The sequence below is a fragment of the Mus caroli genome, chromosome 14 (assembly GCF_900094665.2).
Source record: "Mus caroli chromosome 14, CAROLI_EIJ_v1.1, whole genome shotgun sequence".
NCBI classification, from domain to species: Eukaryota; Metazoa; Chordata; class Mammalia; order Rodentia; family Muridae; genus Mus; species Mus caroli.
This window is the reverse complement of record NC_034583.1, coordinates 108,145,343-108,164,662: the sequence shown is the minus strand read 5'-3', so window position 1 is coordinate 108,164,662 and position 19,320 is coordinate 108,145,343. Positions and strand designations below refer to the sequence as shown.

The 19,320-nt window shown below is 42.8% G+C and overlaps 1 protein-coding gene across 1 annotated transcript in view; it reads right to left on the bottom strand.

The window, feature by feature from the left end:
- Dnajc3 (DnaJ heat shock protein family (Hsp40) member C3) overlaps positions 1-19,320 on the bottom strand; it is a 38,006-nt gene that overhangs the window by 15,152 nt on the left and 3,534 nt on the right. The window contains exons 2-4 of the mRNA XM_021181622.2: positions 8,625-8,735; positions 7,134-7,258; positions 4,235-4,309 (exon numbers count right to left, since the gene is read on the bottom strand). Coding sequence (XP_021037281.1) covers positions 4,235-4,309; positions 7,134-7,258; positions 8,625-8,735 — 311 coding nt within the window. The remainder of the gene's footprint in view (positions 1-4,234; positions 4,310-7,133; positions 7,259-8,624; positions 8,736-19,320) is intronic.

The following is a 19,320-nucleotide window of genomic DNA, read 5'->3' as shown; positions in this document are numbered from 1 at the left end:
GGGGGGGGGGGTCTCCTCAGGCCGCACTATGGCCGCAGTAAAATGACTGCAGCCTGAGTGACTTGGTGCTGATTCGAAGCTCCGGAGGCTGGACCAAGCCAGTTTATTTTAGACATTTAAATACAGTATGATTTCAGAAAAAAGTTTCTTAGTAACAATTATCCCAATCCCATATCAACAATAAAGCTTAAAGCATGACTGCACTAAAACTCTCACAAAGTACACGTGACCTCTACCATAAAAATGGGTTCTATAGTTTAAGAGCCTAGGATCTGGTGTGGCCTCTGACTGCGATGGGCACAGAGGGCAGCAGGCTAGAAAGGACATGTCACAGTTCCCTAAGGATGGGTTGTGTTGGCTGTGAAACAAAGCTAATGATAAAAGTCTAGGGAGAAAGAGTTTCAAGTCAACACTCTGGGTGGTTTGGGTAAGGCCTGGCTCTCCTTAGCAGGTCAGCAGGTAACTAAGGTCAGCTGCTCCAGACTCCTGGTGGAAGACAGGCCCCCACAACCGCCATTAACAGGACCTCTTGCTGTCTGCAATGCTTATGTATCTGTGTGCTCCATGCATGCGCTCTACACAAGGGCCCATCTGTTAAAGGGGCTTTTCATTAATCCTCCGCTTGATGCTATTGGGAAGTACTGGAAATCTTAAGAGGAAAGGGCCTGTAGATATTTTAGGTCATTGGAGGCAAGCTTCAAGCCTGTTTCCTGACCCTGAGGCAGACAGGCTTCCCCCTCCATGATGGATTGCCTCAGAACAGAGGTAAGAACAAGGGGTCAAATGAGCATGGACTGAAACTTCTCAAAGTATGAGCCAAAATAGGCCACTCCTTCTCAGTTACCCCATGTGCTCTGTTACAGTCAAAGAGAAAGTCGAGCTAGCAGGAAGTGGGATGTCTCGTACATAGAAGAAGAAAGCTACTGGCAGACAGGTAAACTGGTGCAGCAGTTTGGGGAAACAGCATGTAGGTCTTGAAAACACAACTACTGTATGGCCTCCTAATCTTGTCCCTGCATAGTGAGGAGGAAATCATCACTTGGCAGAGTTGTCTGCATGGAACGTCCAGGGCAGCACTGCTCGTAACAGCCCAGACACAGGACAACGTGGGTAACTACAATAGCTTAGCCTGGGGGTCCCCCAAGGTTACATTCATTATCATTTATGTAGCTCCAAGTTCCTTCCAACCAAGGATTGGGGTATTGCTGTGATAGGCCTGACCGTGTGTTTGTTTGAGAAGTAGGGACTTTGGGACTGTGATTAGAAAATCAGGGGAACGATATAAGTAGGGCTTACTAGGCCATCCCCAGTAGGACCGTGAAGGACGGTGCTGCTGAAGGTGATGTGGACTGTGGCCTGGCCTAGGAGGGTCCACAGGAGGATTTTAGTTTATAGTGTAGACACTGTTCCTGGGATATTCTAGTAAAGAACGAGACTGCTTCTGCCCTTGTCTCAAGTGTCTGACTGAGGCTGAAGTGAAGAAATTTAGATGAGCTGCATTGAGGAAGGAAATCTCTCTAAACAGCTTAGCATACACTCTATCTTGTGATTTACTCTTATGGAGAGTGTTTGATCAAGTGCAGCAAGTTTAGAAAGGAAAAACATAAGATGTATCGAATTAAAGGCACACCACAAGATAGAATAGTAAGTAAAGTTCCATGTAGTAGCTAAGTCCCTTGTTCCAGGAGATGTACAGATTAATGGAGTGGTGACCTTGGGGCAAGATCCCGCCCAGCTGAACTTACTGCTTATGTGTTTGCAGTTGAACAAGGGATGGTTATACAACGTTAGGCGCTATTATGACTGGTTAGTGTTTTCATTTGGACATAAGGAGACATAAGTGCGTGTCAAATTGACAAGGGACGGATCGTGACGGCTATGACCTATATTCTATATTCTGCTATTAATGGAGGGCTGACTAAGAGCTTACCAAAGATTTATACTTGACTTTTAAAATTAAATTGCAATTGACAGCTATTTACCAAATATCTAATTTTTACCACAATCAAAATTCAGGTTTTTCTTATACATTGTTGATAAGAATGCAAATTAGTATAGACACTGTGGAAAACAGTATTGACAAAACAGTCTTCCAAAGGCTAAAAAGTAGACCTACATCTGATCAGCAGTATACTGCCTGAGTATATCTGAAAGACAATAAATCAACATACAGAGACACCTGCATACCCATGTCTTCTGTGACACTATTCACAAAGGCCATGATTCAGAGTCAGCACTGATGCCCATCACAGAGAAACAGATTCAAAATGAATGGTATGCATACACAATGAACTATTACTCAGGCATAAAGGAGGAGGCCATGTTATTTACAGAAACAATTGGATGGAGCTAGAGATTACATGTAAAGTAGGTGGCTGGTCATCAGGCTCTGAGAGCAGCCTTTCTCACTCCCCAGCACTGAGACTCTAGGTGCACCATGCCAGTCACAGCCAGCCTGTTCCAGGGGCACTAGGTCCTCATACTTGGGCAGCAAGCACATATATTATATATATATATATGTGAACCATCTTCTCAGTCGCAATATTTCATTCTTTAAGTAAAACAAACCAGCACATATCTCATTACTGTACAGTCTGCCTTTCTTGTGAATAAATGGTAAAATTATTACGGACCCCGAAGAACTGTTTGAAAGTAAGTCCCCTCATTCTCTGTCAGTAAATGTTTGTTTCTGTGCCTGTTTTATACCCACATACCCAGGATTCTGTAACAAGCTACTGAGTGAGAGTCACAAGTGCAAATTGTTCCAGAAGCCTCCTCGACTTGAGGCTCTGTCTGCATCATGTTTTGGCCAACGTTACTAGATGGCCACATAGGCTAAGTTAAAGTGAGTGAGCCTGTAACTGACGGAGTGATCACATACATCAACTGTGGGCATAGTATCTTTCAACTGTTAAAATGATGCTTTGATGACAGTCATTAAATATTAATTTAGGAACTATGATTCCTATATACCTAAGGGTTTTTTTAGCTATAAAATTAATATTTAAATACCTTATTACAAAGAAAAAAATTGAGAGAAGCCATGTAGGAAAGGCTAGAGCAAGCAGGTGAGTTTTCTGGAGATGGCCCACTGTGTTGCACGGCTGTGATGGGTGCACTGTGGAGAGGCCCAGACCCACAGAGTTCGTCCCAGGATTGCTTCCTGCTGCTGCTGTGCCTTTCCTGCCTCTATCACTTAGCCTAAGGATTCCTGGACATCAGCCCACCCCTACTGGGAAAATTCCCCACAGATCAACACGAAGATGAATTGTCATATTCTAATGCTATTTAGATGAATTAATGACTTTACAGAATTCCTGATTTGATTCAAATAATTTTAGGAAGAAAGCTTAAAGAAATGTGTTTAGTTGTTTTATCAGAGAGATGTAATAAAGTTAGACTCAAGAACAGAATGTACCTCCTCGTAGAATAGTAAGTAAAGGCTGATAATAAGGAATACAATGGGCTTTCATGAACTGCACTCAGAAGAGAAACAGGCGTACACATACAAATCTGTAATCAAAGAAAGACATTCATTCTAGGTCAGGTCCAGGGATGAGGCCACAGGTGTGCACCATGATAAAGCAAGGCCATGTGCAACTGTTGCTGTGAACTTATACTGAGCTTAGAGAATGAAGCACTGCTCTGAACTTACTGTCTACATCCTTCTGTAATTGCCTTTTCTGTAACATTTTTATCTGTGAAGTAATTTTATAAAGAACTTTTGTCTAAGAAGCTATAAGGAGGCTGAGAAAAGAAATAAAGTATGGCTGTTAGGGCTCTGCTCCATCCACCAAACGTGTATATATATGTCTGTCTGTACAGTATGTATATATGTATGTTTGTCTACATGTATGTAGATAAAAGTGTATGTATATAACTATGCACGTGTATGTATATAAGTATGCATGTGCATTTGTGAAACTGATGACACTGGTGATCAGGCCTATCCAGAGTGAGTGTGGGAGTGAGAGAGAGAGTGAGAGAGAGAGAGAGAGAGAGAGAGAGAGAGAGAGTGTGTGTGTTAGTGAGAGTTAAACTGCCAGCACCCATCAGTTTCTGGGCCTCAAAACAGTAAGAGAGAGTTACAAGGCCAGAAGTCACCAGCCTTTGACCTTTGTCCAATGCTGTGTCCCATTTCAGTACCTGACTGTCAAGTACCTGATTGGCTCCCAGCAAAAAGTCAATTCTGTGTGTCTCTCTCACTAGTATCTTCTTGGAGCCAGGCACTTACCACTTTCTTGAAATCGTCTTCTGCTTCGTCAAGCTTCCCTTGTTTGAGCAGTAGGTGACCTCGCTGTAGTCTTGCCTGGGAGGAAAAAGAGCGACTGTGCTGAGTGCTGTGGATTTCTAAATCTTCTTTAAAAATAAAGAATAAAAATATAATCAAGTGACTAATATTTCTTTTTCCAATGTTTGTTTGCCTTATTACTGAGACAAATTTCTATAACTACAGAATATGCATAATTCTTATTGAAGTGTGTTTTCTTTAAAAACATTTTGCTCAACACAAAGGCTCTGTTTTGGGAGCTCTTTTGTTTGTCTGTGTGAGACATAAGATCTCTTTTCAGAGTGATAATAATGTCCTGGAACTAAATGACAGCGACGATGACTGTACAGCCTAAAAACATCCTGAGAGCCACCAACTCCTCAAAGTGTGAAATTAATGGTACATCAATTATATAAACTTTTTATAATTAAGCTGGGTGTCAAACACAAGGACCCATAAAGAAGATACAAGATACCTTCAAGATATATTCCAGGCCCTCTATCTTAATTTTAAAAGATACTTTCTGACATCATACTAAATGTTTCCCACAGGAAGTTGCCGTGAGAGTGTCAAAGCTCCAGAACGAGGTTTGCTGTTCACTAAGCCTTCAATCTTCCAGGTCAGTGTCTATTACTGCCAGGATGGCAGGGTCTCTGCCCTTCACTTCTGATAATCCTCCTCTTCTAGTGCACATCACCCCAGCCCTTCAACATGCATATGCCTACTCTCAGATGACTACGTTCTTCTAAAACAAAGAACAGAAACCAGAGATTGCCACGTAAGTTTATGCATCACTTTCACAGAACAGAAAATTTCCCTAACCCTCTATCAAATACACCAACACACATAAAAACAACCATTACGGCCATTTCAGCTAGTTAATGACGAATCATAATGCTAAGAAAATGGGTTATTTAACCTTTGTAAAAGGTTATACTAAGCTGTGTCCAGTAACAAAGTCAACAAAATATGATAGTTGGGAATTCTATTTTAAAATAATATTGCTGCCACATTTCAAATCAAACATGCATTACATGGCTATTAGTCAGCTTGGATCCTTCCTTCTAGGAACGTGGCAAATTATAAATAATGGTCACAAAGTTAATGTTTAGGCCAATTTGTCTGGCCCATATGTGTTGTTATGTGATCCTCCTCAGTTGGTGATGCTACTTTGGGAAGTGGTAAAAACCTTAGGAGCCAGGGCCTGGCTGAAGGAAGCAGGGCACAGAGGGTTATCCTTGGGAGCCATATCCTATCCTGGACTACGGTTATTCTCTGCCTCCTGCTAGCCACAAAGTCAGCAAGTTCCTCTTCCCTAAACTCCCACTGCCACAGTGCCTAGTGTCACCATAGGTCCACAGTCATGGAGCCTAGGACTGTGTACTGAATACTGAAAGCTCTGAATCTGTGAGTTAAAATGAATCTCTCTCGTAAGTTGTTTATGTTAGCTGTGCTGTCACATTGACAGAACTAATTAATGCAGCACCAACGGAGTCCCCATACAATGTGTGACCGCCCTCACAGGACTTACCAGCCCTCAGGATATGAGACTGTAAGCTTCTGAGCCTCTGACGCTTGTACAGTGATGCCAGGAAGAACCACGCTAACAATGCCTGGAACCCACCAAGCCCCCCTCCCCTAAAATGGGTAACTCTGTTTAATTCTTCCTAACTCATTCTTAAATGAAACTGTGGTCAGTTGGCTGAAATCCTACTCAGCCTCTTAAGTCTCTCCACATCATGTCCACATTCCTTCCTTCACATAGACTTGTCTTTCTAAACCACAAAGTTAATACTGCCAGATTTCTGAGAAGAATCACCTAGTATGCCCTGTGTGGTGGCTATTCCTGGTTGTCAACTTGACTACACCTGGAATGCTACAACCGAGAAATGGAGGGCACATCTGAGATCCAGATCATGAGGCTGGAAGACACAGGCTTTTGACCTGGATCTTGATTTGGGATGACATATGCTTTTGATTCAGATCTTGAGCATAGTGGCCATGAAAAATTTAGGCCTAGGCAAGGTAGTACACACCTTTAATCCCAGGAGACAGAGGCAAGCAGATCTGAGTTCAAGGTCATCTTGGGACAGACCAAGTTCCAAATCCAGGTGTGGTGGTACACGCCTTTAATATGGGCCACACCTTCTGCTGGAGGCCTACATAAGGATATTGGAAGAAGGAAGAGTCGCTCTTCTTCACCTGCTTGCACTTACTAGCCAGCACATCTGTTGGAACCTACTTCTTCAGGATTCTGACTTGAAATACCCAACCTCGTGAGACTGAGCAACTGCCAGATTCCTGGACTTCCCATTCCCAGCTGCCCATTGCTGGGTCAGTAGGACTGCAGACTGTAAGCCACTCCAATCATTTCCCTCAATACATAGAGACATTCCATAAATTCTGTGACTCTAGAGAACCCTGACTAGCATATTGTTACTATTCCGTTCAGACCTCTGTTTTGTTTTGTTGGGACAGGTCTCTCAACATAGCCCTGACTGTCCTGAAACTAGCTCACTGGGCGGACTAGGAAGAGATGTGCATGCCTCTGTCCCCCTGTGCCAACACAAGCAGTATCCATACAGACTGCTAATGCCGACAGCACCTTGAGTTTTGCTATTACTTGCTGCCGCTACTGAGACACAATCTGGCTACAGTTCTCAAGCTTCACAAGACCCTGAGCTCCAGGGATTCTCCCAGCTGGCTATGTATAGTTATGTGACACTGACGAACAGGTGACAAGTCTGAATCTGAAATCCTCCAGTAATGCCCCAGGTGCCAATACTCCCTTCAGGAAACAGGTTCCCCCCTGCCAGTGCCCTTGCGCTCCCCACTGAGCAAGCTTGGTAAACTCGGAACTCACTGCAGTAAAATCCATCTTCAGCTCAATCACTTTCGTCAGGTCGGGCAGCGCTGCTTTGGATTTTCCCATGGCTAAGAAGACGGTAGCTCTCCTATAGTATGCGATATAGTTATCAGGGTCACCATCTGAAAAATACAAGAATAAATATTAGCTGGTTTTGACAAAAAAACCTGAGAAAATTACAGTTTACAATTTTATTAAGAATGGCAAACAAGCAATGGTAGCACACCATTCTAATCCCAGCACTTGGGAGGCAGAGGGGAAGAAAGAGATTATTTCCGTTTACAACTCTCAGGTCACAATCAATCACTAATGGAAGTCAAGGCAGGAACCTGGAGGAACTGCAGCAGAGGCCATGCAGGGCTGCTGCTTGCTGACTTGTTCCTGATGGCTTGCTCAGCCTGCACTCTTCCCCCCCCCACCCCCCCAAGACAGGGTTTCTCTGTGTAGCCTTGGCTGTCCTAGAACTCACTCTGTAGACCAGGCTGGCCTCGAACTCAGAAATCCACCTGCCTCTGCCTCCCAAGTGCTGAGATTAAAGGCATGCGCCACAGCCTGAACTCTTATAACATCCAGGACCACCAGGCCAGGGTGGCAACCACCCACACTGAGCTGGCCCCTCCTACATCACACATCAATCAAGAAATACCTTACAAGCTTGCCCACCATCCAGCTTGTTTAACATGACTAAGCCTCAGTTACCTGGTTTTTTTTCTTAGATATTTTCTTTATTTACATTTCAAATGCTATCCCCAAAGCCTCCTATACCCTCCCCCCACCCTGCTCCCCAACCCACCCACTCCCACTTCCTGGCTCTGGTGTTCCCCTGTACTGGGGCATATGATCTTCACAAGACCAAGGGCCTCTCCTCCCTTTGATGGCCAACTAGGCCATCCTCTGCTACATATGCAGCTAGAGACACAGCCCTGGGGGTACTGGTTAGTTTATACAGTTACCTGTTTTTTATAAATGTCTTTACACTCTAAAGACTGTGTGCATGTGTGTGTATGTGTGTGTGTGCGCGCGTGCGTGCCCATATGCCTACATTTGTGTGTGTGTGTGTGTGCAGCGTGTGCGTGCCCATATGCCTACATTTGTGTGTGTGTGTGTGTGTGTGTGTGTGTGTGTGCAGCGTGTGCGTGCACATGTGCATGCAGGTACTGGAGGCCAGTACTCTGCAGCTCCAGTGACAGGTAGTTTAAGCCAACAGTCCTGGGCACTGTGACTTAACCTTAGGTCCTGTGGAAGAGCAGTACATGCTCTTGACCACTGAGCCTTCCTTCCCTCCAGCATCCTCAGTTCCCTCTTCTGTTAGAAACATGTGCATTCGTGTGTGTCTGTTTATTAATCTAATTCACCCAGAACCCCAGAACCCTGAAAATATGTTTAATGGTTTATTTAACAAGTAATAATGGTTGAAGTGTTCCAAAATGGAAGTTCTGACTAGAACTCATAAGAGAGCAACCGAGTGGTCAGGGTTACGATACCAACCAACTGCAGCGTGAAACTGCGATAAGGCGTCGGCTAGCTGTCCAGCTGCGAGTAATTTCTTCCCCAATTCAAGATGCTTCTCCACATCTGCATTTACTCCACACTCAGCGCCTGAAGAGTAACAGGATAATAAGTTAACTTTCCATGAACCAAGATGAACTCCCAATAAAAGTCACAGAAGCTGTTTCATTCTATAGTAAGTAAAAATCTCCCAAAATATACCTATATTCAACTCAGCCAACAAAAGAATAAAACCAGTCTATAGACTAAAAGAGAAATAGACTACAGTATTGGTGAAGCTATTCTGCATGATCAGTCAGTACCACTTTGTTAAAGCTGGCCGATGGCCCAGGTGTTATGCAAGCCTGAGGACCAGGGTGGATCCCCAGCTACCACAAAAACACCAGGAGGGCATGGAAGAAACAGGATCCTCCGGCAAGCTGGCTGGTAACAAACCAGAGAGAAGGCTCTGCACTCTGTGAGAACCAGCCTCAGAAAATAACATCTAAAGCAGGTTTAAGGGTAACACCTAACATTAACCTCTGGCTTGCTTCCACATGCACATGAACAGACAGACACACAAGTACACATATACACATGCCACACATGCATGTGCACCTGCATAAACGCTCATGCACAAATATGAACTCAGACACATATCGCATCATAACAAAAACTGCTTTGCTATGCTAGAACCTCTCACCTTAACGAATGAATAGAGGACAGTCCGCTATGACATTCAGGTACTTACTGAGCATCCACAACATAGCAGGCACAGTTCTGGGATGAGTGAGTCCTGCCCCTTGAGTCCCCCCAGTAGCAGACATTATAGTGGGAGACAGACACAATGAACAGTAAGCTATACAGAAAAGCAGGTAAAATGACTATGGAATAGAACAAATGACATGAAGGGTCAACAGGAAGAGGCCACCCATAGACGGAATGTCCAAGGCAGCCTTCCTTGAGAAGCTGACATGGAGAAAGTAAGAAGCCTGCCATGCAGACAGGAGAAGGAGCTTTTTCCAACAAGGCCCAGCTAAGGCAAAGGCCTCAAGTCCATGCTGCCCAGAGATGGCGAGGAGATCTGGATACCTACAGAAGAGCCACAAAATAAACAATATGAAATCAAACACAAAGCCCTGTATGCCTTGCTTTGGATTTTACTCTTGGTGAAAATGGAGCCTATCAGATACTTTAAATAGAAGAATCTGACTAAGTAGGCCAATTATCTATAAACTGTCTCTTTACTCAGAATCCCTTTTTCAAGGGTTGCACTGCCAATAATAACTAGTGAATAACTAGAGTGTTCAGGCATTTCTCCTTTACTGTGAGGACAATGTTGTGTTTGTCAGTAAAAGGAGCTAGAGAGAACTGCAAAAAGGAGACTTCCCGGTTCTCTGCCCCAGCCCCTCAGCCCTGAACCACCTCCCAACAAGGACAGTGCACACTCAAAATCGAACTTCACAACTCACAGCACCGTCCACACATCCATGCAGATAAGTTGGCTGGCATTGTAATCTGCACCTGCTGATTATTTCCTGTCCTCCCATGCCCTGTAGACCACTCTGGTCAACACTGGCTAGGCTACCACTTTGGCTGACTGTCACAACACATTGACATCTCCTACATTTGACCATAATGGCAGAAATGATGAAACAAGGGCTGCAATAAGAGATGACTCTTTTCTATGCACTCAAGTACTTAGAGAAGAATGTCTCAGCTAAGCCATCCTGTGGGTTTCCATAACAACTCTAGAATAATCACCCCACCCCCACCTCAGCACTCACAAAGCTGGGCTAGCTAAAATCAGCCATCAAAGTGTGAAGATTGCAGAGTTCAAACTGCAGTCTTACCAAGTTCACCTGTGAACACTGGGGCATGAGTGGGTGCCCGGATGCTAGCATCTGTAGTGGGAGCATATGTTTAGATCCAGTTCCTTCTCAACCTTTTACCTGAAGCCGCTTCCCGTTCTTTGTCTAAGGAAGCTCTCTCTAACATTTAAAAACTATAAAGCAGTTTTTTCTTCTCTTCTAGATTTTTACAGCATACAAGCAATCTGATATTACATATTTACGTAAACAGAATTGGAACATTCATCTTTATGCTCCCTATCTGACCTTCACAAACTCCAAAAGTACAATGAGTCATCTGATTTCATGGCAACATAGCTACTTCTGTAAATTCAATAACAATATTTCTTAACTCGACAAAGAACCTGAGTGTGAAAACTGGACATAGTACTACCAGTAAAGCCTGCAATACCTCTCCTGGGCATATACCCAGAAGATGTTCCAACTGGTAATAAGGACACATGCTCCACTATGTTCATAGCAGCCTTATTTATAATAGCCAGAAGCTGGAAAGAACCCAGATGCCCCTCAACAGAGGAATGGATACAGAAAATGTGGTACATTTACACAATGGAGTACTACTCAGCTATTAAAAAACAATGAATTTATGAAATTCTTGGGCAAATGGATGGACCTGGAGGGTATCATCCTGAGTGAGGTAACCCAATCACAAAAGAAGTCACTTGATATGCACTCACTGATAAGTGGATATTAGCTCAGAAACCTAGACTACCCAAGATACAACTTCCAAAACACAAGAAAATCAAGAAGGAAGACCAACGGTGGATACTTCATTCCTCCTTAGAATAGGGAATAAAATATCCGTGGAAGGAGTTGCAGAGACAAAGTTTGGAGCTTAGACAAAAGGATGGACCATCCAGAGACTGCCCCACCTGGGGGTCCATCCTATAATCAACCAACCAACGCAGACACTATTGCATACGACAGCAAGATTTGCATACGGCCATCAGTGGGAAGAGAGGCCCCTTGGTCTAACAAACTTCATATGCCCCAGTACAGGGGAACGCCAGGGCCAAGAAGTGGGAGTGAGTGGGTAGGGGAGTGGGGGGAGGATATGAGGGACTTTTGGGATAGCATTTGAAATGTAAATGAAGAAAATATCTAATAAAAACTGTGAAAGAAAATCTGAGTATGATACATCTAACTATAGTGTATGAGATGACACAGATCAGAAACTAAGGAAGACTTTCTGTAGGGAACCAAACCTGGGGTTTACAGTGCAAAGGTAGCATATGGTAACTAGGCTGACACCTCATGACACAGATGAATGAGGAGTGTCACACACTGGCAGGCCCAGGCAAGTTTAGCTTAGTGGACTCTGAGAAACAACATTCTACCACACTCTCTGAACTGTGCCATGGATGGACTCCAAGTACTGAGTGCTTCAAACTGTGCTAAAACATATAGAAAGTACCACAGCCAGAAAAATCACCTTTACAAAATCAGTACTCCATACTTCTGAAACATACAGACATCTATAAAGCCAATTCTTACATAGCCTAACACTTAGAAAGAAAACAAAGCTAGTAGCACATGAATCTTTTAAAATTGTTGAAAATGTATATACACAGATTCAAAAGGTCTCAAGAGCTATTTAAACTCAGCTCTAGCAGCAAGGATGCAATGGAGAACAAGAAATAAACAAGATAATTTAGTGAGTGCCAGTCTGATGCTAGGTGACAGAATGCCTGAGGAAAGGAGTCATTAGAACACACTCAAAGGCCGCTCGCTCCCCAGGGCAGAATGTCTGCGCTAAACGACAGAGTAACACTGAAGGGCACAGGCCAAAATCCCATCCAAGCAACCAAGCCATTGCAACCAGCCTCACCTCGTAGGGGAAACTCAACCTCCAGGAAACTAGATAGAGCTACAGACAGCAAGGAGGGAAGGACAGAGAACATGGACAAACAGATCAAACTGCAAGCTAGGGAGCAAAATTTAGATTTTTATGTAAGTGATAAAGGAAGCCCCTAGAATGGGTTTTAGAAGAAAGCGAAAGTCTAATATGTATTTTTAAAAGATTACTTTGACTGCAATGTGGAAGACAGACTGGAGTCAGATATGAATAGAGAGTACTGTGGCGATGTCAACCAAAGGCAGCATGCTGGATCCATTATACAGATTTTATTTATGCTTTCAAAAGATAATGCATCTGCTGTACTGATCACTTTTTACAGGAAAAGTATGTTAATATACGATTTATATTTTTTAAATTAGCAAAGTAAACTAAAGAATATGTTTTGTTTACAAGTTATTACTAGCTATAAATATTTGATGAGATGGCTTCTTTGGATAAAAGGCATTTGCCACTAACGGTAGTGACTCAAGTTTGGCTCCCACAAGTTGTTCTCTGACCATCAGAGGGCACCATGGCACATACACAACCGTACTCAAACAGATACAACTAAAAATAGATTTTAATTACTTAAAAGTCATGAAACATTATTGAACTATGGGTTGAAAGTATAATAGAAAAAAAGTATAATAGAATTATTATGTTATGTCATAATATATTACCAACAGGACATGTTGGTAATATGGTTTGTCTTTGTTGTATAGTCCTAGGCATCACACTCAAACCTTATACACACTAGGCAACTACACCACTAAACTACTCCCTAGCCTAGTTCTTACCTCTAGATTTTGATCTTTTAAAGGTAATTTCTAATATAAATTATACCCAAAAACATTTATACTTCCTACCTAAAATAAAAAAGATTGTACATCATTAATGCAAGAGAGTGGCGTGTACAAAACTGTGGTAGAGTAGACTAGAAAATGACCCAGGGTCAATCATGGTGAAAGCCCTGACTGAGCCAAAGACTATCTTTGCCTCAGGGCCCACACCAGAACCCAGATGTGAACACTGAGGACAAGCTGGGGCATGTGTCATTTACAGCAACCTTTGCATGAAGATTTCAAACATTTCCCTGTTACATTCTCTCTCTCAGAGACAGAAACAAATCAAAGTTCTCAATTTCTCAAATGAGGAAGTAAAAGTATGAGATAAACCACTAGGAAAATGAAGCCAGGCATAGTGGTGCACACTTGTAATCCCAGCCCTTGATTGGCTGAATCAAGGGGATTTCATGAGTTCAAAGCCAGCTTAGGCTATACAGTAAGAACCTGTCTCCAAAAACAGGAAAATGATTTCCTGATCCATCCAATGACCAAGAGGGAAACAAGTAACATAAGAACTAAAAGCCTAGCCGGGCGTGGTGGCTCACGCCTTTAATCCCAGCACTCTCGAGGCAGAGGCAGGCAGATTTCTGAGTTCGAGGCCAGCCTGGTCTACAAAGTGAGTTCCAGGACAGCCAGGGCTATACAGAGAAACCCTGTCTCGAAAAACCAAAACCAAAAAAACAAAACAAAACAAAAAAAACAAAACAAAAAAAACTAAAAGCCTAGCATGGACTAGGTACTTCTGTGTGCAAATAAACCTAGCATGGACTAGGTACTTCTGTGTGTTTAGCTAGTTTAATTTTCCTGTAAACATCTTTCATACTTTTATTACTGAAAAAACTGAGGCTCAAGTAAGTTGACAGTTCTGGCCAGAGTCACAATGACGCCAAACGATCCATTTCCAAAGCCCACGTCTATTCCCACACAGTGGATGAGCCTTGTCATGTAGCAGCACTTCAGCACTGCAGGTTCATTCTTAAGTCCAGTGGGAGCCAAGAATGCATTTGTAATGTTCTTTTGAACTGCTATGTCTGTCACATTATACTACATACTGCCCCTAAATATTGGATACTCTTTAAATTTCTTTTGTTTTCTACAACGGAAAGAAAACACTTAGTTTATGACCATACCACTCTGAACAAATCTAATCTCATCTGAAGGAGACATTTCTCATTTCTCCATCCCTTCAGAGTAAACCTATATTTATAATTTTATTCAATCAAATTTCTATTTGGTTATGTAACTTAGTACTCTCTCTATGCAAATTCTCATGATTCCCCTATAGCTATGCAGAGAAAACTGTAATTCCTTTGGTACACTTCAGCCACGTTTCTGTACTAGAACATGCAGCCGTCTACAGGCTGCGAGAGCTGGAGAGCCCTTTTACTCTCCAGAGGTTCCCAACTCCAGTCTTACCTTCTCCCAAGCCCTTCCTCCATGCTGCATCCAGAACAATCCTTTTGTTTTCATATTACTGGGTCATCACGACAACCCTCCAAGTTTAAAGGCAGAGAACATACTTGAGGCCCGTGTTCCCTGATGCTGGTCCCGGGTCATTATCGTCATCCTTCCTCCACTACGTGCTTTCTGCTCTTACAGCAAAGCGGATTGGTTGTACTTCACAGAACGTACGGCACGTCCTCCTGCCTCCTGCCTCCTGCGTTCACATCACTGTTCCATGGAGCAGCCCTTCCCAACTGCCCACCTCGAAAATTCTCACTCCTCAAGATTCTGTCCCGGGACTAGGGATGTAGCTTAGCCTAGGGGAAAAAGGTACTAGGTTCTATCTTCAAAACCACAGGGTACAAAGAAACAAGCAAACAAAACCAAACAGGTCCTGTACAGTGCTGCCTCCACTGTGCACCTCTGCACCTGCCTGGCAAGAGCAGGAGTCCTCTAGCTCCCCCTGTACTATGTATTCCCACACTCACAAATGCACACTTGCTTTGCAGGACACACTTGCTCTCAACACACTGCTCTTCACAGTTAGCCTGTCTCTTACAACCCTGACCCACCCTTAGCCCAGCGTTAATGAAAAGCCAGTCAGAGAGCAGAAACTATTCCTCTAAGAACATCACATAGTTCAGTGTATACATATGGTGAGCACTCAATATTTATTAAATTAAATGAATATTTGCCTTCCTACTTGAATATGTCTTCAAATTAAGTCTATAACACATATAATTACCAAGTCCAACCACTAATAACTGATCATAAATGATCCATCAAGACACTAATGTCTAAAAAAGGTTCCTTATAGGTTGTTGGCTGTCTTACAACATCTATACTCTATGCTGAGCCACAATTTTTATTACATTGCTACACGTTGTGTGAGTACTATTTTCCAAGAGATAAGACAATCAAGTATCATGTAATTTCTGAATCAGCCCTGACTGAGCAGGTTTCTCCTGTCAATCAGGGGTCAACAATGTAAAGAGGAAGAGTAGGAAAAAAGATAGACTAACTAATAATGTTATTCTCTGAGGATTGGGACAGAAGAAAACAAAGCACACACATGTTGTACAGACATATATGCAGGCAAAACACCCATACACATAAAATAAATAGAATCTTTAAAATAAATAAATAAAAGTTTATTACCAAGAGAACCAAAATACAACTCAGTAGCTGCTTCAGGGGCAAATGATGAATGTTGGAGACTAGGCAGATGCAAAGGGCGTGTTGCAATGCTGGAGGGAGAAGTGATGGCAAAGGAGAGAAACAACTTGCTCTGAAGAAAGCCCTTCCTTCTCACATGCCTCCAACCCACCAGAGGCCAAGCTAAGACAGGATGCTGAGCATGAAACCTGCCTGGGAAACGATGCAAGTGACCTAGGACTTCTCAAAATCCAAACTAGTAATCCAGCTAAAACTCCTCAGAATGGTGAGGAGTGTGGGCAGAGATGGAGATAAGTGCCAGAATTGTGTTGTGGAAAAAACAGAAAAAAGATGTTGTTCTCCTCCTCAACAAAGATGCCATCTTAGAATGACTCAAGTGGAGGCCAGCCTTCAGGCTGGCTCTGTGACTAGAGGCACTTTGCCACCAAGCCTGGTGGACTTGAACTTGATCCCTGGACCCCATACCACATGATGGAGCAAGAGACCCAGCTCTGGAAGTTTCATCTGACCTCCACACACTGTGCTAACACACAGCCCAGCTCTGCCCTGCCCTCAACCTCCTCCAACTCGGTGGTTGTTGTTGTTGTTGTTGTTGTTGTTGTTGTTGTTGTTAAGAGTGAATAAAGCCAGTTGGTGGTAACCCACAACTGTAATCCCAGCACTCAGGAGTCAAAGAGGCAGCCTGGTCTACAGAGCTCCAGGACAGCCAAGGCAACACAATGAAATCCTGTGTGTGTGTGTGTGTGTGTGTGAGGGAGTAAGAGAAAGGGAGTTAAACTTAAACTGGACTTGGACATTTAAGGGCAAGGTTTTAAAGGAACTGATTTTTCAAGAACAGACATACTGAAGAATTACAGAACAAGCAACACAGTGTGCAGTTGAGATTGAGACTCAGTAGCTTAAAAGGAGACTAACAATCAAGCTGTCTTTCTCCATCTGTGTTTATCCTTTAGGTACATAAAACAAACTTAAATTTACTGGACCTGGGGATCTGCTGGGTAAGGAAAGCCAAAGAATACAAGAGCAGAAAAACCTAAGAATGTATTTGTAATAACATGGTTGTCGTGATGGCCCACTAAGCTTGAAGAAACTAGATAAAAGGCAAGGCTCTTTTCCCAAAGCATGTCTTACGGTCCCTGTCCTGTCAACTCTAAGGTAACACACAGTTATTGTTTAAGACTTTATTTCATGTATATGAGGACACTGGAGCTGTCTGCAGACACACCAGAAGAGGGCACTGCATCCCATTACAGATGGTTGTGAGCCACCATGTGGTTGCTGGGAATTGAACTCAGGACCTTAGGAAAAGCAGTCAGTGCTCTTAACCTCTGAGCCATCTCTTAGCCTCAACATATTTATTTTGTATACCTCACCACAGCACCATATAGCTTAACCTTAGCTGACACATGACTCTTTTTTTATATTCCAAGACTCCAAACGACTAGCTCATCATATTTAGCAATGTTAAAAGAGCTAGTTTCTAAAGATACATAAAGCAAATAAATTTAAGGTTGAAAAATAAAGAATTGAGTTATGAAGGGCAAGTGATTGGGTTCCAGGGAATTTCTATGTAAACAAAGTTAAACTGTTCATTAATAAATCCCAAGAAGGCAGGTATAGTGGGGCAAGCCTGTAATGCCAGTACTCAGAAGGTGGAGGGGAGAGGATCACCACAAGTCTGAGCCAATCCTGATATACATATCAAATTCCAGAGTCCATCCAGACTAGCCTGGGCTAAAGAGTGAGACCCTGTCTCAACACAACACAACACAACACACACACACATCAAATAGTTAAAAGATCATGACAATAGAAACTGAACTTAACCACCATTAACTTCACATGAGAGGCTGGGCGTAGTGGCGCAATCCCAGCACTTGGGAGGCAGAAGCAGGCGAATTTCTGAGTTCATGGCCAGCCTGGTCTACAGAGTGAGTTCCAGGACAGTCAGGGCTACACACAGAAACCCTGTCTCAAAAACAAACAAAACAAAACAAAAACAAACAAACAAACAAAAGACTTCACATGGGAAAATAAAACCTACTTGCTCCAGGGCATCTCATCTTAGAACAAGTCTGCCCCACAGAATGGAGGCAACTGCAATCCCATCTCAGCAAACACTAGCTGGTGAGATGAGCTAAACGCTGACACTGCTGCTAACCTTAGAATCTACCTTGCGAAACAGTTCAAAATAATTTTAGGAAGTTATCTGACCATCTGATTATATAAACTATTAAAATCATGCATTTAAATTTTTCTCTTCATATTTAACTAATACCAAAGAAATCATACAAAAGGTAAAATATACTGTTAATTTATCGGTTTAAATAAAATCTATTACAACCTTTTGTTTGCAAAGACTTTCAAATCTGTTCTCATGATGGCCAAAATATATGGTTTAATCATATATTTATTCAGTGAATTAAAAACTGGGTTCCTGGTGTCCGATACACGCTGCTCTCTAACAGCGCTGCCTCTTGCTTGGCGAGCTCCGGCCGGCCACAGTGTGGGGTAAGGAGGGGTCCAAACCGTGGCTTGAGTAAAGCACACAAAGCACATAAGGCCTGCAGATCCACCGGTGCTAAAGCACTGAGGAAACAACTGGCTACAAAAGCCGAGCACCAGAGTACACCCTCTCTCTAGTAGACGGGTGAAGAAACCTCATCATACTGCGCTACAGGCCTTGTACGGTGGCACTCCGTGAAGTCAGATGCTCTCAGAAGTCCACTGAACTTCTGATTCACAGGCTCCCCTTTTAGCATCTGGTGTGAGAAATTGCTCAGGACTTCAAAACAGATCTGTGCTCCCAGCATGCAACTACTGGTGATTTGCAGGAGGCAAGTGAGGCCTATCTGGTTGGCCCTTCTGAAAAGGCCAAACTGTGCTATCCACACCAAACATGCAACAGTTATGCCAAAAGATATCCAGCTAGCCCGCCACACACGCGGAGAACATGCTTAAGAGTCTACTATGAGGGGAACATTTCATTCTCAAGAAATTGTTTTTCTTCTTGTTGTTGTCAGTAGTTCTGAATGCTAGATTCCCCACCCACCCCCAATGGGGTCAAAGGTACCTAAGTATATGATTGCGAGTGGAAACATAGGGGACAGAATCAGGTATTGGCAGTTTCTCCATGTTCATTTGTGTGTGAATTTTTAATGTACATGCAAGATGTAAAGCATTAATGCAAGCAAACTGTCCCAGTGAACACAGTTCAACAGTTCAACTTCATAGTAACTATAAATAAACCTGTTAACATTTTCTGGACAATGCCAGCATTGGGATTTTTTAAAAAATAAGTAAATTCCTTATTGGTGGCAATAAACAGTGTCTGTAGCATTGTTAGCATCCAGTAGATTCCACCACTCACTATCCTTTTCTGAGATGTCCTGCATGCAAATACATGCTTTGAATGTTGTCTGTCTTCTGTGCTGTTCCTGTAAGTTTGCTATTAAAATACATGATACTATTAAAAATAAATAAATAAAAATAAACAAACAAACAAAAAAACTGGTTCCCAGTCT